This window comes from Somniosus microcephalus, chromosome 5 (genome assembly GCF_052327205.1).
Source record: "Somniosus microcephalus isolate GS21.2 chromosome 5, FLI_Smic_1.0, whole genome shotgun sequence".
Classification (NCBI taxonomy): Eukaryota; Metazoa; Chordata; class Chondrichthyes; order Squaliformes; family Somniosidae; genus Somniosus; species Somniosus microcephalus.
The window spans coordinates 55,539,568-55,552,347 of NC_140991.1; the positions used below are offsets into that span (position 1 = coordinate 55,539,568).

Genomic DNA, 12,780 nt, shown 5'->3' on the forward strand with positions numbered 1-12,780 from the left:
TCTTGGTCATATCCTCGATTTCTTTATCGATTCCCGGCCACCACACAAACACCCTGGCTAGGCTCTTCATTTTTACCCCTCCCAGATGACCCTCATGAAGCTCATTGAGCACTCTATCTCTCAATTTGGGTGGAATTACCACTCGGGATCCACACATCACGGTCCCCCGGCACACTGACAGCTGTTCTCTCCTTGGCGAGAATGCTGGCAACAGTGAGTCGCCATGTGCTGGCCATCCCTTCACCGTCAAATCATAGACCTGAGAGAGTGTCGGGTTATTTCGGCTTTCCTTCTCTATACTCGAGTTTGTAACAGGTAGACATTCGACTATAGTCGCATGGAATATCTCAACAGGGTCCACTGCAGGTGCTTCCTCTACCGTAGGCAACGGTAGGCACGACAGCCCATCAGCGTTTCCATGCTGTTTCGTACCTTTGTACTCTGTCATACTGATGTGCCCCTAGAAAAAGTGACCATCTTTGCAGCTGTTGCGCCGCCATCACCGGAATGCCCTTCTTTGGGTTAAAAATGGAGACCAGGGGCTGATGATCAGTCAGTAGGGTGAATTTCTGCCCGTGCAGATAGTGATTGAACTTCTTCACCCCGCACACCAGGCTGAGGGCCTCCCCGTCAATCTGGGCGTAGTTACGCTCTGCTGAGGTTAACGAGCGCGACGCAAAGGCTATTGGCCTCTCTGAACCGTCAAGGAATTTGTGTGACAGCACCGCTCCGATGCCGTAGGGAGACGCATCACATGCTAACCGAATTGGTAGTGTTGGATTGTAGTGGGCCAACACTTCTTTTGAAGTGATTAGGCATTTACATTTCTGAAAGGCACGCTTACACTCATCACTCCATTTCCATGTTACTCCAGTTTGCAGTAGGGCGTTCAGTGGGTGCAGAATTGTAGATAAATTCGGCAAGAAGTTATGGTAGTAGTTCACCAACCCGAGGAACGACCTCGGTTGCGACACATTTTCCGGCGCTGGAGCCTTGACTACAGCCTCAATCTTGTCTGGCAACTTATGCAACCCTTCCTCATCAATCATGTGGCCACAATACGAGATTTGTCTCCTGAAGAACTCGCATTTGGGGCGGTTGGTTCGTAGCCCATATTCCTGTAATCTCGTGAGCACCTGCTCCAGGTTGGCAAGGTGTTCACTGTCATTTTCGCCCATAACCAGGATGTCGTCCAAATAACACTGGGTCCCCGGGATCCCTTGCAGGACTTGTTCCATCGCCCTCTGCCAAATAGCCGGGGCTGATGCTACCCCGAATACCAGTCGATTGTACTGGTAAAGGCCTTTGTGAGTGTTTATCGTGAGGTCTTTCCTAGATGCTTCTTCCACCTCCATTTGTAGATACGCTTGGGCCAGATCAATCTTTGTAAAGCGTTTCCCTCCAGATAGTGAGGTGAAAATGTCTTCTATCTGTGGAAGTGGATATTGTACTGTGTGCAGGACTGGGTTCACAGTTACCTTGAAGCCCCCACAGATGCGAACCTTCTTCGGTTCCCCAGGCGTGCTGCTCAATGATTTCTTCATTACAAGAATGATGGGTGTGGCCCACTCGCTCCAGTCCACCTTGGACAGCACACCCGAACGCTCCAGACTCTCCAGCTCTGCTTCAACGGCTGGGCGGATCACGTAAGGTACCGGTCTGGCCGTAAACAATTTTGGGTTTGCGTTATCTTCGATTTTTATCATTGCTGCTACTCCTTTTAGAGTCACAAGTCCTTGTTGGAACACCACTTTCGTGTCAGTTAGAATCTTTGACAGTCGTCCAGGTGTGACGTCATCATCCTTTTTATCAGTCACAGTTAGCGCCTGAATGGAATGCCAATCCAATTGTATTTTTCGGATCCATTCACGTCCCAAAAATGGTGGTCCTCCATCTGATAGTATATATAGGTACAGTTTCTGTGTTTCCTTGCCGTTGTATTCAACTGGCACCCTTATTTTTCCTCTGGGGTAGACTTTTTGCCCCGTGTATGTCTTCAATACAATGGACGTGTCCTTCAAGGGTATGTGTGAGAATAGCCGCTCATAGTCTCGTCGATTCATGACAGTTAGGGCTGATCCTGTGTCCAATTCCACCTTTACTGGGGACCCTGCTATCATGAGGGTGACCCAAATGGTTCGGTGATCCTCCTTTGCGATCACGTTGTGTAACTTTAGACAACTTAGCCTCCTGCTCCTGGAGTCCTTATCACTCTCCTGATCTTCCGAACTACTGTCTGTCAATTTCTTTACTTTCTTGTACTTTTCCTTAGTAGTTCTTGTAGTGTTGGTTTTCTTTCCTGACCTGCAGACTCTTGCTATGTGTCCCATTTTCCCACATTGCCTGCATACTTTGTCCTTAAACCAGCAGTCCTTCTGATCATGGGTTGTTCTGCCGCAGCGATAGCACTTTTCTGTTCCATGCGCCATTTCGTTAGCGCTGTATTCTTGTGGTTTCTGTTGTATTTCCGCAACTCCCCGTGCTGCTGCTTCGTAGGATACTGCCACACTGAAAGCCTGTTCTAGCATCAGGTCCTTTTCCGAAAGTAGTCATTTCTGGGTTCCTTCACTCTGGAGCCCGCAGACAAACTTATCCCTTAAGGTGTCTGCCAGTCCTGCTCCGAACTGGCAGTGCTTCGATAACTTGCGTAGTTCCTTAAGATAGTCAGCATTGCTCTCATCTTTGTGCTGGGTTCTTTTATGGAACTTGAATCTTTCTGCTATCAGCAGCGGTGTAGGGTTTAGGTGTTCCTGTAAGATATTAACAATCTCTTCAAAACTTTTCTCCATTGGTTTAGCTGGGGTAATTAAATTCCGCAATAGGCCGTACGTTCTCGCACCCATCAAATTTAATAATACCGACGCCTTCTTTGCATCGGCCACCTCATTTGCCTCGCAGTACACTTCAATTCTTTCCACATACGTGGTCCAGTCTTCTACCTCGTTGTCGAAAGCAGTGATACTGCCACTTTTCGGCCTCCCGCGCTTTTCCTTCTTCCCCAATGGAATAAAATGGTGCCTCCCGCGCTTTTCCTTCTTCCCCAATGGAATAAAATGGTGCCTCCCGCACTTTTCCTTCTTCCCCTTGCTGCCACGCTGCTCCTAGTGTTCTATAGGGTAATGGCGGCGACCCACGGCTTCGGCGCGTCTCACTTTTCCTTCCCCTTGTTTTATTTTCGCTACGCTGCCCGGTTCTTGAGCACCGACCGCACCCTGTGCGCTCCACCCTCTCTCTCTCTTTTCCTCCCGACGACGCTGCACAGCCCCTTTGCAGAGCCGCTCGATCGAGCTCGAGCCCGCCGCAGTCCGGAAGGGTCAGCGCACTACCTGCTACCAGCATGATTTGCTGGAACGCCTTGACTGGGGAGCCAAGCCCAGCTCTCCACAGCCTCTCCTGCAACTCTCCGATCTCCGATGGATCCTTGGGTAGTTGCCCGCGGTCGACGCCCGTTGTTCTGACTTCGACCTCCAAGAAGCTTCTTCTCAGGGAAAGATCCCCGTGAGGTGATGCAGTACTGCAGGTGAGTTTGAACCTGTTCGTCGCCAATGTAGTGTCCGAGTATAAATAATACACGGACTGCAGGAGAACAATAATAACAGGTATTTACTGAACAGAGGGTAACTAAAGACTGAAGTACTGAAGCCTGCTATGGCTTTATATACAGGGGTGGCCACTGCCGGTACTGCAGTATAGAATCAGTTCTTCTCTTCAAGGTACATACACAACACTCTTCCCTTCCTTTTATATTCTTTTTCAAATGCTTAACCAGTTTCCTCTTGAATGATGTTTTCATCTCTGCCTCAGCAGCCACTTCTGATAAAGTATTCCATGTTCTCATAACCCTCTGTGTGAAAACATTTTTTCGAACTTCCCCATCGTTCTTCTAGTGATTTTTTAAATATTTGTTCCGGGATGTGGGTGTCACTGGCAAGGCCAGCATTTATTGCCCATCTCTAATTGCCCTTGAGAAAGTGGTGATGGGCTACCATCTTGAACTGCTGCAGTCCGTGTGGTGAAGGTACTCCCACAGTGCTGTTAGGGAGAGAGTTCCAGGATTTTGACCCAGCGACGATGAAGGAATGGCGATATATTTCCAAGTCAGGATGGTGTGTAACTTGGAGGGGAACGTGGAGGTGATGGTGTTCCGATGCTCCTGCTGCCCTTGCCCTTCTAGGTGGTAGAGGTCGTGGGTTTGGGAGGTGCTGCCAAAGAAGCCTTGGCGAGTTGCTGCAGTGCATCTTGTAGATGGTACACACTGCAGCCACGGTGTGCTGGTGGTGGAGCGAGTGAATTTTTAAGGTGGTGGATGAGATGCCGACCAAGTGGGCTGCTTTTTCCTGGATGTTCTTGTGTTGTTGGAGCTGCACTCATCTAGGCAGGTGGAGAGTATTCCATCACACTGCTAACTTGTGCCTTGTAGATGGTAGAAAGGCTTTGGGGAGTCAGGTGGCGAGACACTCGCCGCAGAATACCCAGCCTCTGATCTGCTCTTGTTGCCACAGTGTTTATGTGGCTGGTCCTGTTAAGTTTCTGGTCAATGCGGAACAGGCTTGACGGGCCGAATGGCCTACTCCTGCTCCTATTTCTTATGTTCAAATGGTGACCCCCCGTCCCAGGATGTTGATGGTGGGGGATTTGGCGATGGTAATGCTGTTGAATGTCAAGGGGAGGTGGTTAGACTCTCGCTTGTTGGATTGCCTGGCACTGTGTGGCACGAATGTAACTTGCCACTTATCAGCCCAATCCTGAATGTCATCCAGATCTTGCTGAATGCAGTCATGGACTGCTTCATTTTCTGAGGAGTTGCGAATGGAACTGAACATTGCAATCATCAGCGAACATCCCCACTTCTGACCTTATGATGGAGGGAAGGTCATTGATGAAGCAGCTGAAGATGGTTGGGCCTAGGACACTGCCCTGAGGAACTCCTGCAGTTATGTCCTGGGGCTGAGATGATTGACCTCCAACAACCACAACCATCTTCCTTTATGCTTCGTATGACTCCAGCCAGTGGAGAGTTTTCCCCCTGATTCCCATTGACTTCAATTTTACTAGGGCTCCTTGATGCCACACTTGGTCAAATGCTGCCTTGATGTCAAGGGCAGTCACTCTCCCCTTATCTCTGGAATTCAATTATTTTGCCCATGTATCCAGTGTGCTGAGCCGTTTCTTGATATCTCGTTTCTTGATAATCCTCATTCTATGCCCATTTCTTGATGATTCTTGCTGAATCGTTGAGTATATTCAAGGCTGAGAGCGATAGATTTTTGGACTCTAGGGGAATCAAGGGATATGGGGATTGGGCGGGAAAGTGAAGTTGAGGTCGAAGTTCAGCCATGTTCTTATTGAATGGCGGAGCAGGCTCGAGGGACTGTATGGCCTGCTCCTAATTCTAATGTTCTTATGATTCCTTACTCGGTGAAAAGCAATGTTTCACAGTTTAGCGCCTCAATTTTCATACTTTTGAAAACCCTGTAGCTCTCCCCTCAACGTTGTTTATTTCAGTGAAAAAAATCAAATGATAGATTCATTCTCAAACCCAACTTACTTTTGTTGCTATATACATGCTGAATTATCTACTTTTACATCATTCCCAAGTCAGCAATATCGATCTACTGTAATAGTTTTGATGTAGATAGCCCAATTGGTGGCTTGCCAGTATAAACTAGCAGCCTGAATCTCTGGCCCTCTTTCACATTCCTGTGCTTCCACTGTCTTGTTTACACGGAATAAAAATTGATTTTTTTCTTTAAAATCTCTGTGCATGCAGGGCAAATACTTTTCCTCAAACACCACCCCCAAGAGATCAGACAATTGAATAAATAGCTTCTCTGTACCCTAAAGCCATGAAAACTGACTTTGACTGCAACTTCACAATTTGAAGGAGGATGTTTCGACCTGTTTAGGACTGATGGGGCTTGATCTCATTCACCTTGAAGGAAAATTGAGCCGGTGGTAGTGTCACTTCAGACAGTAAATTGGTGGGGGAGGAGAAGACAAGGAGACAACTGTCAGCTCAACAATACAAATTTTGGTTATGAAATTTGGGAGTTCCTCAAAAAGTGCTTTATTCAAATATAAACTAAAAGGATGCCCATTATAAATACAGGAAACTCTCGTTTAAATGGCACCTAAATATCTGGAATTCTCTATTAACCGGCAAAATTCATACTCCGAAAACAACACCTCAATAACCGGAAATGTTGCCGACTCTGAGTCCGAGTCTCCCGCGGTGGCCGAGTTAGTCAGTGGGAGTAGTTCTGCAAACTGCCACTACTCGGCTTCTTGGCGCAGTCGGAAGTCCGAACACCTCAATAACAGGAGTCTGACTCTCCCGCACTGTTTTCAGCCGTTTACTGTATAAGTTTTGTTTTACTGTTAAGCAATTCAAGAGTTATGGATTACCCTCAACTGGCAGTACTGTATTTAATCAAGCATCTTCCACCATCCATTTAACACAACAATCTGTAGGTGAGTACCCCATTACTGTATACTGCACATTTTTTGATTTTTTAAATTTTTGTTTGTTAAAAATAGCTTCGGTAGATAACCCTCTCCGTCATCCGGAATTTTTAATCAACCGGCACCATCCCAGTCCCGTCAGTGCCGGATACCAAAGAGTTTCCTGTACAAGATTTTCCAATTTAGCCTCCTCCCCACCCCCCCCATTAGCACCGCGAGTGCTCATAAAATGCCCCTATATAGCGACGAGCCTTTTCAGATGAGAGCAAATTTATCCTGCAGTGCCAGCCTTGGCTCGATGATGGGACCCATGCCTCAGAATTGGAAGGTCATGGGTTCAAGTCTGTATAGACTTGTGCACATAATCTCGGCTGGCACTTCAGTGCAGTACTGAGGGAGTGCTGCCCTGATGGAGATCCCACCTGTCAAAGGGCCTCTTCTCATTGGTGCACTGGCGCTGCCCATCAACTCTACTAACTATTTTCACCCAGGTTGCTCATAGCAGTGCCTGTGAGATCTATCCTTGATTCTGGGAGACACCTGGGCAATCCGGCAGGGTTGGCAATCCTACGCTCAATCTACAATCCATCTACAACTTGTGTTATCACCCTGGACAATTCAGGCAATAACTTATACAAAAGCAAAATACTGCGGATGCTGGAAATCTGAAATAAAAACAGGAAATGCTGGAAATACTCAGCAGGTCAGGCAGTATCTGTGGAGAGAGAAACAGGCATCGACCTGAAACATTAAATCTGTTTCTCTCTGCGCAGATGCTACCTGATCTGCTGAGTATTTCCGGCATTGTTTGTTTTTATTTCAGGCAATAACATGTTTGGGGAAAAAGCTCGCTGCTGCAGCAAGAACGAATAAGGTTCTGCAGATTGTTACTGCTTTATCGAAACTGCCACAACAACAGCAACAACTTGTAAATTCTGATGCATTAATAATGAAAAAGACAGAAAAATTCCGGTCCACATGAATTTCATGCTGTGGGTGAATGATAATCTTATCTGAGTGAACTTGTGTTTAATTAAAAAAACACATTGATTGCCTACTTAAGTAGTTAAAGACTAAATAATGCACTGTTTCTGTGTTTACTAAATGATATAGAAGGAAACGACTCCGAGGAATCCAGTGAATGGACAGGACAACTACAGGAGTTTACCGCGAGATGCTGGCCATTGGTCGAATCAGTTTCAGCGAGACAATGCCCGATCTTCTTTAAGCGCCACTCATCCTATGGTGGACAAATGGCTGGAACGGCAGGAGCAGGTAAATTAATGAATTCCATTCCATACCCAAATCAGCCAAATCTGCAGATGCTGGAAATCAAACAAAAACCAGAAAATGCTAGAAACACTCAGCAGGTTTGTCAGCATCAGATAACATGTCAGATACGTTTACATTTCGGGTGTGGACCCTTCGTCAGAATTGGATTCCTAATGTTGACGTTTACACAGATTCACTCTAGAGCGTTAACTCTGTATAGCTGCATGTGTGTGGACCACTGAAGGTGGCATTTGCGGGCATAATTTACCCACAGATCCAATCTTCTGCAGTGCGTTTGGGTTTTTCTTCTGTCTTGAGCAGAAATCCAGCAGTTCTTAAAAAAAATAATAATAATAAATAAATAAATAAATAAATAAAATAAAAATTCCTGCCACTGTTGGCAACATCCTTCCATTATATTGGTGGTTTGAGGAAATGGCCAGTTTATACTCCACTTAATGTGCTATGTAATTTTCTACTTCATTCAAAAGCATGCTGTTCATTAATGTCATCCTGTCCAGAGCCCACTGCTAAAATAATTAAAATAGCAGCTCCATTGCAGTGAAGGAAATGGAATGTTCTGGTCTGGATCTCTGCACAGCATACTGCACAGTTCACAGTGCTCTGGGCGCAAGCTATTTATATTTACGATTCTTATTTTGTAACAACAAAAAGTAGTGGCAGATGTGTCATTGGTAAGATTTCCACTATCTCAAGAAACAAAATCCGCCTATCTTCACGACACTTGGAAGGTATAGGCATTTCTGCAAATAGCATATTGTGTCAAATTGAAATTATACGTGCAAGTAAATTAATGAGGAATAAACTTCTCAAGTATCTCAGACATGTTAACTTTATAGTGGGAAAAAGTACTATGGTGTCACTATCCTTTATAAGGATTGCAGCTAGGCATAGGATGGTGCCATGGCAGTGGGGGATCCGGATTGGATTTCACTGCCCTTACATGCCGTAAGGTTCCTGCTTCCAGCTTGGTTGCTGTGGCGAGACCTGGAGCCTCCTTCTGAGAAGAAGGACTTTTAAGTGGCACAATATCTCCTTGGACTCTGGTTGGGACTCTGTTTTCGTGTGAAGGTTACAACTCTGAACTGGGAGTCTCAGTCAGAGTTGATCTGTACTTGGACTTCACACGTCAAAACAGAGAGTTGTGGTGACTGGCTGTTTTTCGGACTGGAGGGAGGTATACTGTGGCATTCCCCAAGGTTCAGTACCTGGACCACTGCTGTTTTTTATATCTATTAATGACTTGGACTTGGGGATACAGGGCACAATTTTGAAATTTGCAGATGATACAAAACTTGGAAGTGCAGCCAACAGTGAAGATAGTAATAGACTTCAAGAGGACATTGACAGGCTGGTGGAATGGGCGGACACATGGCAGATGAAATTCAATGCAGAGAAGTGTGAGGTGAGACATTTTGGTAGGAAGAATGAGGAGAGACCGTACACACTAAATGGTACAAATTTAAAGGGGGTGCAAGAACAGAGTCTCTTGGGGGTGTTTGTGCACAAATCTTTGAAGGTGGCAGAACAGGTTAACAAAGCAGTTGATCAAGCATATGGGATCCTGGGCTTTATAAATAGAGGCAGAGTACAAAAACCAGAAAATTGTGCTAAACTTATATAAAACATTAGTTCGGCTCTAGCTGGAGTATTGTGTCCAAATCTGGGCACCACATTTTAGGAAGGACATGAAGGCTTTGGAGAGGGTACAGAAGAGATTTACTGGAATGGTTCCAGGGATGGGGGAATACAGTTATGTGGATAGACCTAGGGAAGACTGGGGTTGTTCTCCTTGGAACAGAGAAGGCTAAGAGGAGATTTGCGAGAGGTGTTTAAAATCATGAGTCAATAATGAGGGCCACAGATTTAAGGTGATTGGCAAAAGAACCAGAGGCGACATGAGGAAAAACTTTTTTACACAGAGTGGTTAGGATTTGGAATGCACTGCCTGATAGGGTGGTGGATACAGATTCAACAGTAACCTTCAAAAGGGAATTGGATAAATATTTAAGGAGAAAAAATTGCAGGGATACGGGGAAAGGACAGGGTAGTGGGACTTACTGGATAGCTCGTCGAAAGAGCCAGTGCAGACTCGCTGGGCCGAATGGCCTCCTTCTGTGTCTGTGATTCTATGATCCGATGAAAACTGGCTGGCTCGGGCCGATTTGAACCAACCCGAGAGATTGAACAAAGGGCAGCGAGCTCAGTGTTTAGGGCACTTCTCACGGGGCAAATCAACCTAAACTCAGCGTTTCTAAACCACTTTCTGGGCTAGACGCAATAAAGCGGAGTTTTCATAGCATGATGGAAAGCGCAGCACAGGAGGAGGCCGTTCGATCCCTGGTGACTCTGCTGGTGCTGACGCTCTCTCCTGTAACCCCATTCCCCCACCCAGATCCTTTTATATTCCTCCTCTTCAATTATTTATCCCATTTCCTTTTAAATAATGTTCTAGTCTCAACCTCAATATCCACTTGTGATGAAGGATTCCATGGTCTGATCGCCATCGGTTCAAAAGCCTCCCTTTTCCCTTCCCCTTGGTTCTTCCAGTGAGAGTCCCCGCTCTCCATCCCCGTGTTCCCCACCAGTGGAAACAATCTTTCACTGTTCTCCCACACTAAAGTTCTCAGGTTGCTCTCCGCCCTTTACTGGCTGCACCACTCCCAATCACCACATTTCCGCTGCTCCTGGCTCTACAGAAAATGCTGGTTCCCACGTCCAACATGTTCCCCGCTCTCCCTCTTTCCCCATTCGCTCGAGCCCCAATCCTCCCAGCCTCCCTCTTTCTGCACATCTTCCTGCCCCCATTCCCCAGTCTCCCTCTTTCCCCGACCCCCCATACCTCAGTCTCCCTCTCCCACTTGACTCCCGAGCCCCCGACTCCCCTCCCAGGCTGCTAGCAGCAGTGCCCAGGAGATCCATGCCCTATTGTGAGAGAGTCCCGGGCAATCCGAGAGGGTTGGTAACCTTGGTGGAGGTAAGGGACCAAAAAACCACAATTCTCCTTCAGCTCCCAATATTATTTGAACAAATTACTGAAGCTGATTACTCCTGTATTTATTTTGGCACAGAAATATTACAAGAGTCTTTAAATTTACGAATGTTTGTTTTTTTGATTGGACCAATTCTATTCTGTCGTCCTGTAGGTCACTGCAGTTGCATCACACAGTGTGGCGAGAGCATGAATGAGCACGTGACCGTACGCTTTGCACTTGTATTCTGTGTGTGCGTACGTTCCACGTGATATATTTCAACAGAGAAACTTTTTAAAAATAGGTTTTATTTGCAAAACCCATATCTGTGTGGCCTCGCATTTTGTACCAAGCAATAGTCTAATGCTGCTTAGTTTTACTGAAATTAGCTGGTTTGCTCAGGCTCACTGTCAGACTGTCTGGGGAGAAATGACACATTTTACTTTAACTGGAAATTGTTGGGAGCCTGTGTGTGTTCGCATCAGCTGAGCTGTGTATGTAAAGTTTGTTTTTGGCCAGATATCCAGTGGTGATGTTTCCTTGTGAATGAGTGGCAGGCTGGTGTGGATCGAGCACTTGCGATTTTAAATAATGCATGACAACTGCATAGTTTAATAGCTTCGGCCTCACCAGCTCTCAGTTGACTGCTTCACACAAATATTTTATTTGGAGATATGGAGTGTGCGTATTTTTCTACATTTCACTTAATCAAACATAAAGTATTGCTGATTGCCTTTTTGTAACTGTTCAGAGTGAAATAAGCTATGCGTTTCTGGTATTTACATTAGGAATCTGTAGCAGTGATGGACAGGTGAGCGAGTAAACTGCCTGGAATACAATTAAGGGGTTCAGTTAATGTCACTATTTGTCAAAATGAAGCCTGCATTGTTAATAAACCTCATTTGAACCCAGGAAGTGTTTGTCCAGCTTTTTACTCACATTTAGAATATCTCTTAATTGACGTACTGTATAATCCATGCAGTTTGTGTTTCACAGCCTAGCATTACAGGGTTGTTTTGTTTAGTGTATTACAGGAATATTCCCTACACTACGATTCTAAAATTCAATGCCTTCTGGCCATGCCTTAGGTAAATTCCAATTTGAGCCAGTTTTCTGGTGCTTTCCAGTGGTCTAGTGAACATTTCAAACCCAACACCGCTGAGGAACGAAGCTCAGTTTACTCATGTGCACACTTGATGGATGGAGCCCTGAATACTGAAATGTTTACCATATAAGAACATAAGAATAGGAGCAGGAGTAGGCCATTTGGCCCTTCGAGCCTGCTCCGCCATTCAATGAGTTCATGGCTGATCTTCTGCCTCAATTCCATTCACCAGCCTTATCGCCATATCCCTTGATGCCTTTACTAGTCACAAATCTATCAACTTCTATTTTGAATATACCCAATGACTGAGCCTCCACAGCCCTCTGGGGTAGAGAATTCCAAAGATTCACCACCCTCTGTGTGAAGAAATTTCTTCTCATCTCAGTCCTGAATGGCCTACCCTTTATCCTGAGGCTGTGGCCCCTGGTTCTAAACTCCCCAGCCAAGGGAAATATTCTCCCAGCATCCATCCTATCAAGCCCTGTAATAATTTTGTACGCTTCAATGAGATCCCCTCTCATTCTTCTGAATTCAAGAGAATACAGGCCTAGTTTACTCAATCTCTTCTCATACGGCAGTCCCGCCATCCCAGGAATCAACCTCGTGAACCTTCGTTGCACTCCCTCTATGGCAAGTATATCCTTCCTCAGGTCAGGAGACCAAAATTGTACCCAGTACTCCAGGTGTGGTCTCACCAAGGCCCCATATAATTGGAGTAAAACTTCTTTACTCCTGTACTTAAATCCTCTTGTAATGAAGGCCAGCATACAATTTGCCTTCCTAATGGCTTTCTGCACCTGCACATTCACTTTCAGTGACTCATGTATAAGGACACCCAGGTTCCTTTGAGCATTTGCATTCCCCAATCTTTCACCATTTAGGAAATACTCTGCCTTTCTGTTTTTTCTACCAATGTGGATAACTTCACATTTATCCACATAATATTCC

At 45.7% G+C, this 12,780-nt stretch overlaps 1 protein-coding gene across 6 annotated transcripts in view; it reads left to right on the plus strand.

Moving 5' to 3' along the window:
• LOC147117045 (partitioning defective 3 homolog) overlaps positions 1 to 12,780 on the plus strand; it is an 862,692-nt gene that overhangs the window by 456,634 nt on the left and 393,278 nt on the right. For all 6 annotated transcript variants that reach the window (XM_085987637.1, XM_085987633.1, XM_085987634.1 and 3 more), the window contains exon 5: positions 7,576 to 7,737. In XM_085987637.1, the coding sequence (XP_085843763.1) occupies positions 7,576 to 7,737 (162 nt within the window). The remainder of the gene's footprint in view (positions 1 to 7,575; positions 7,738 to 12,780) is intronic.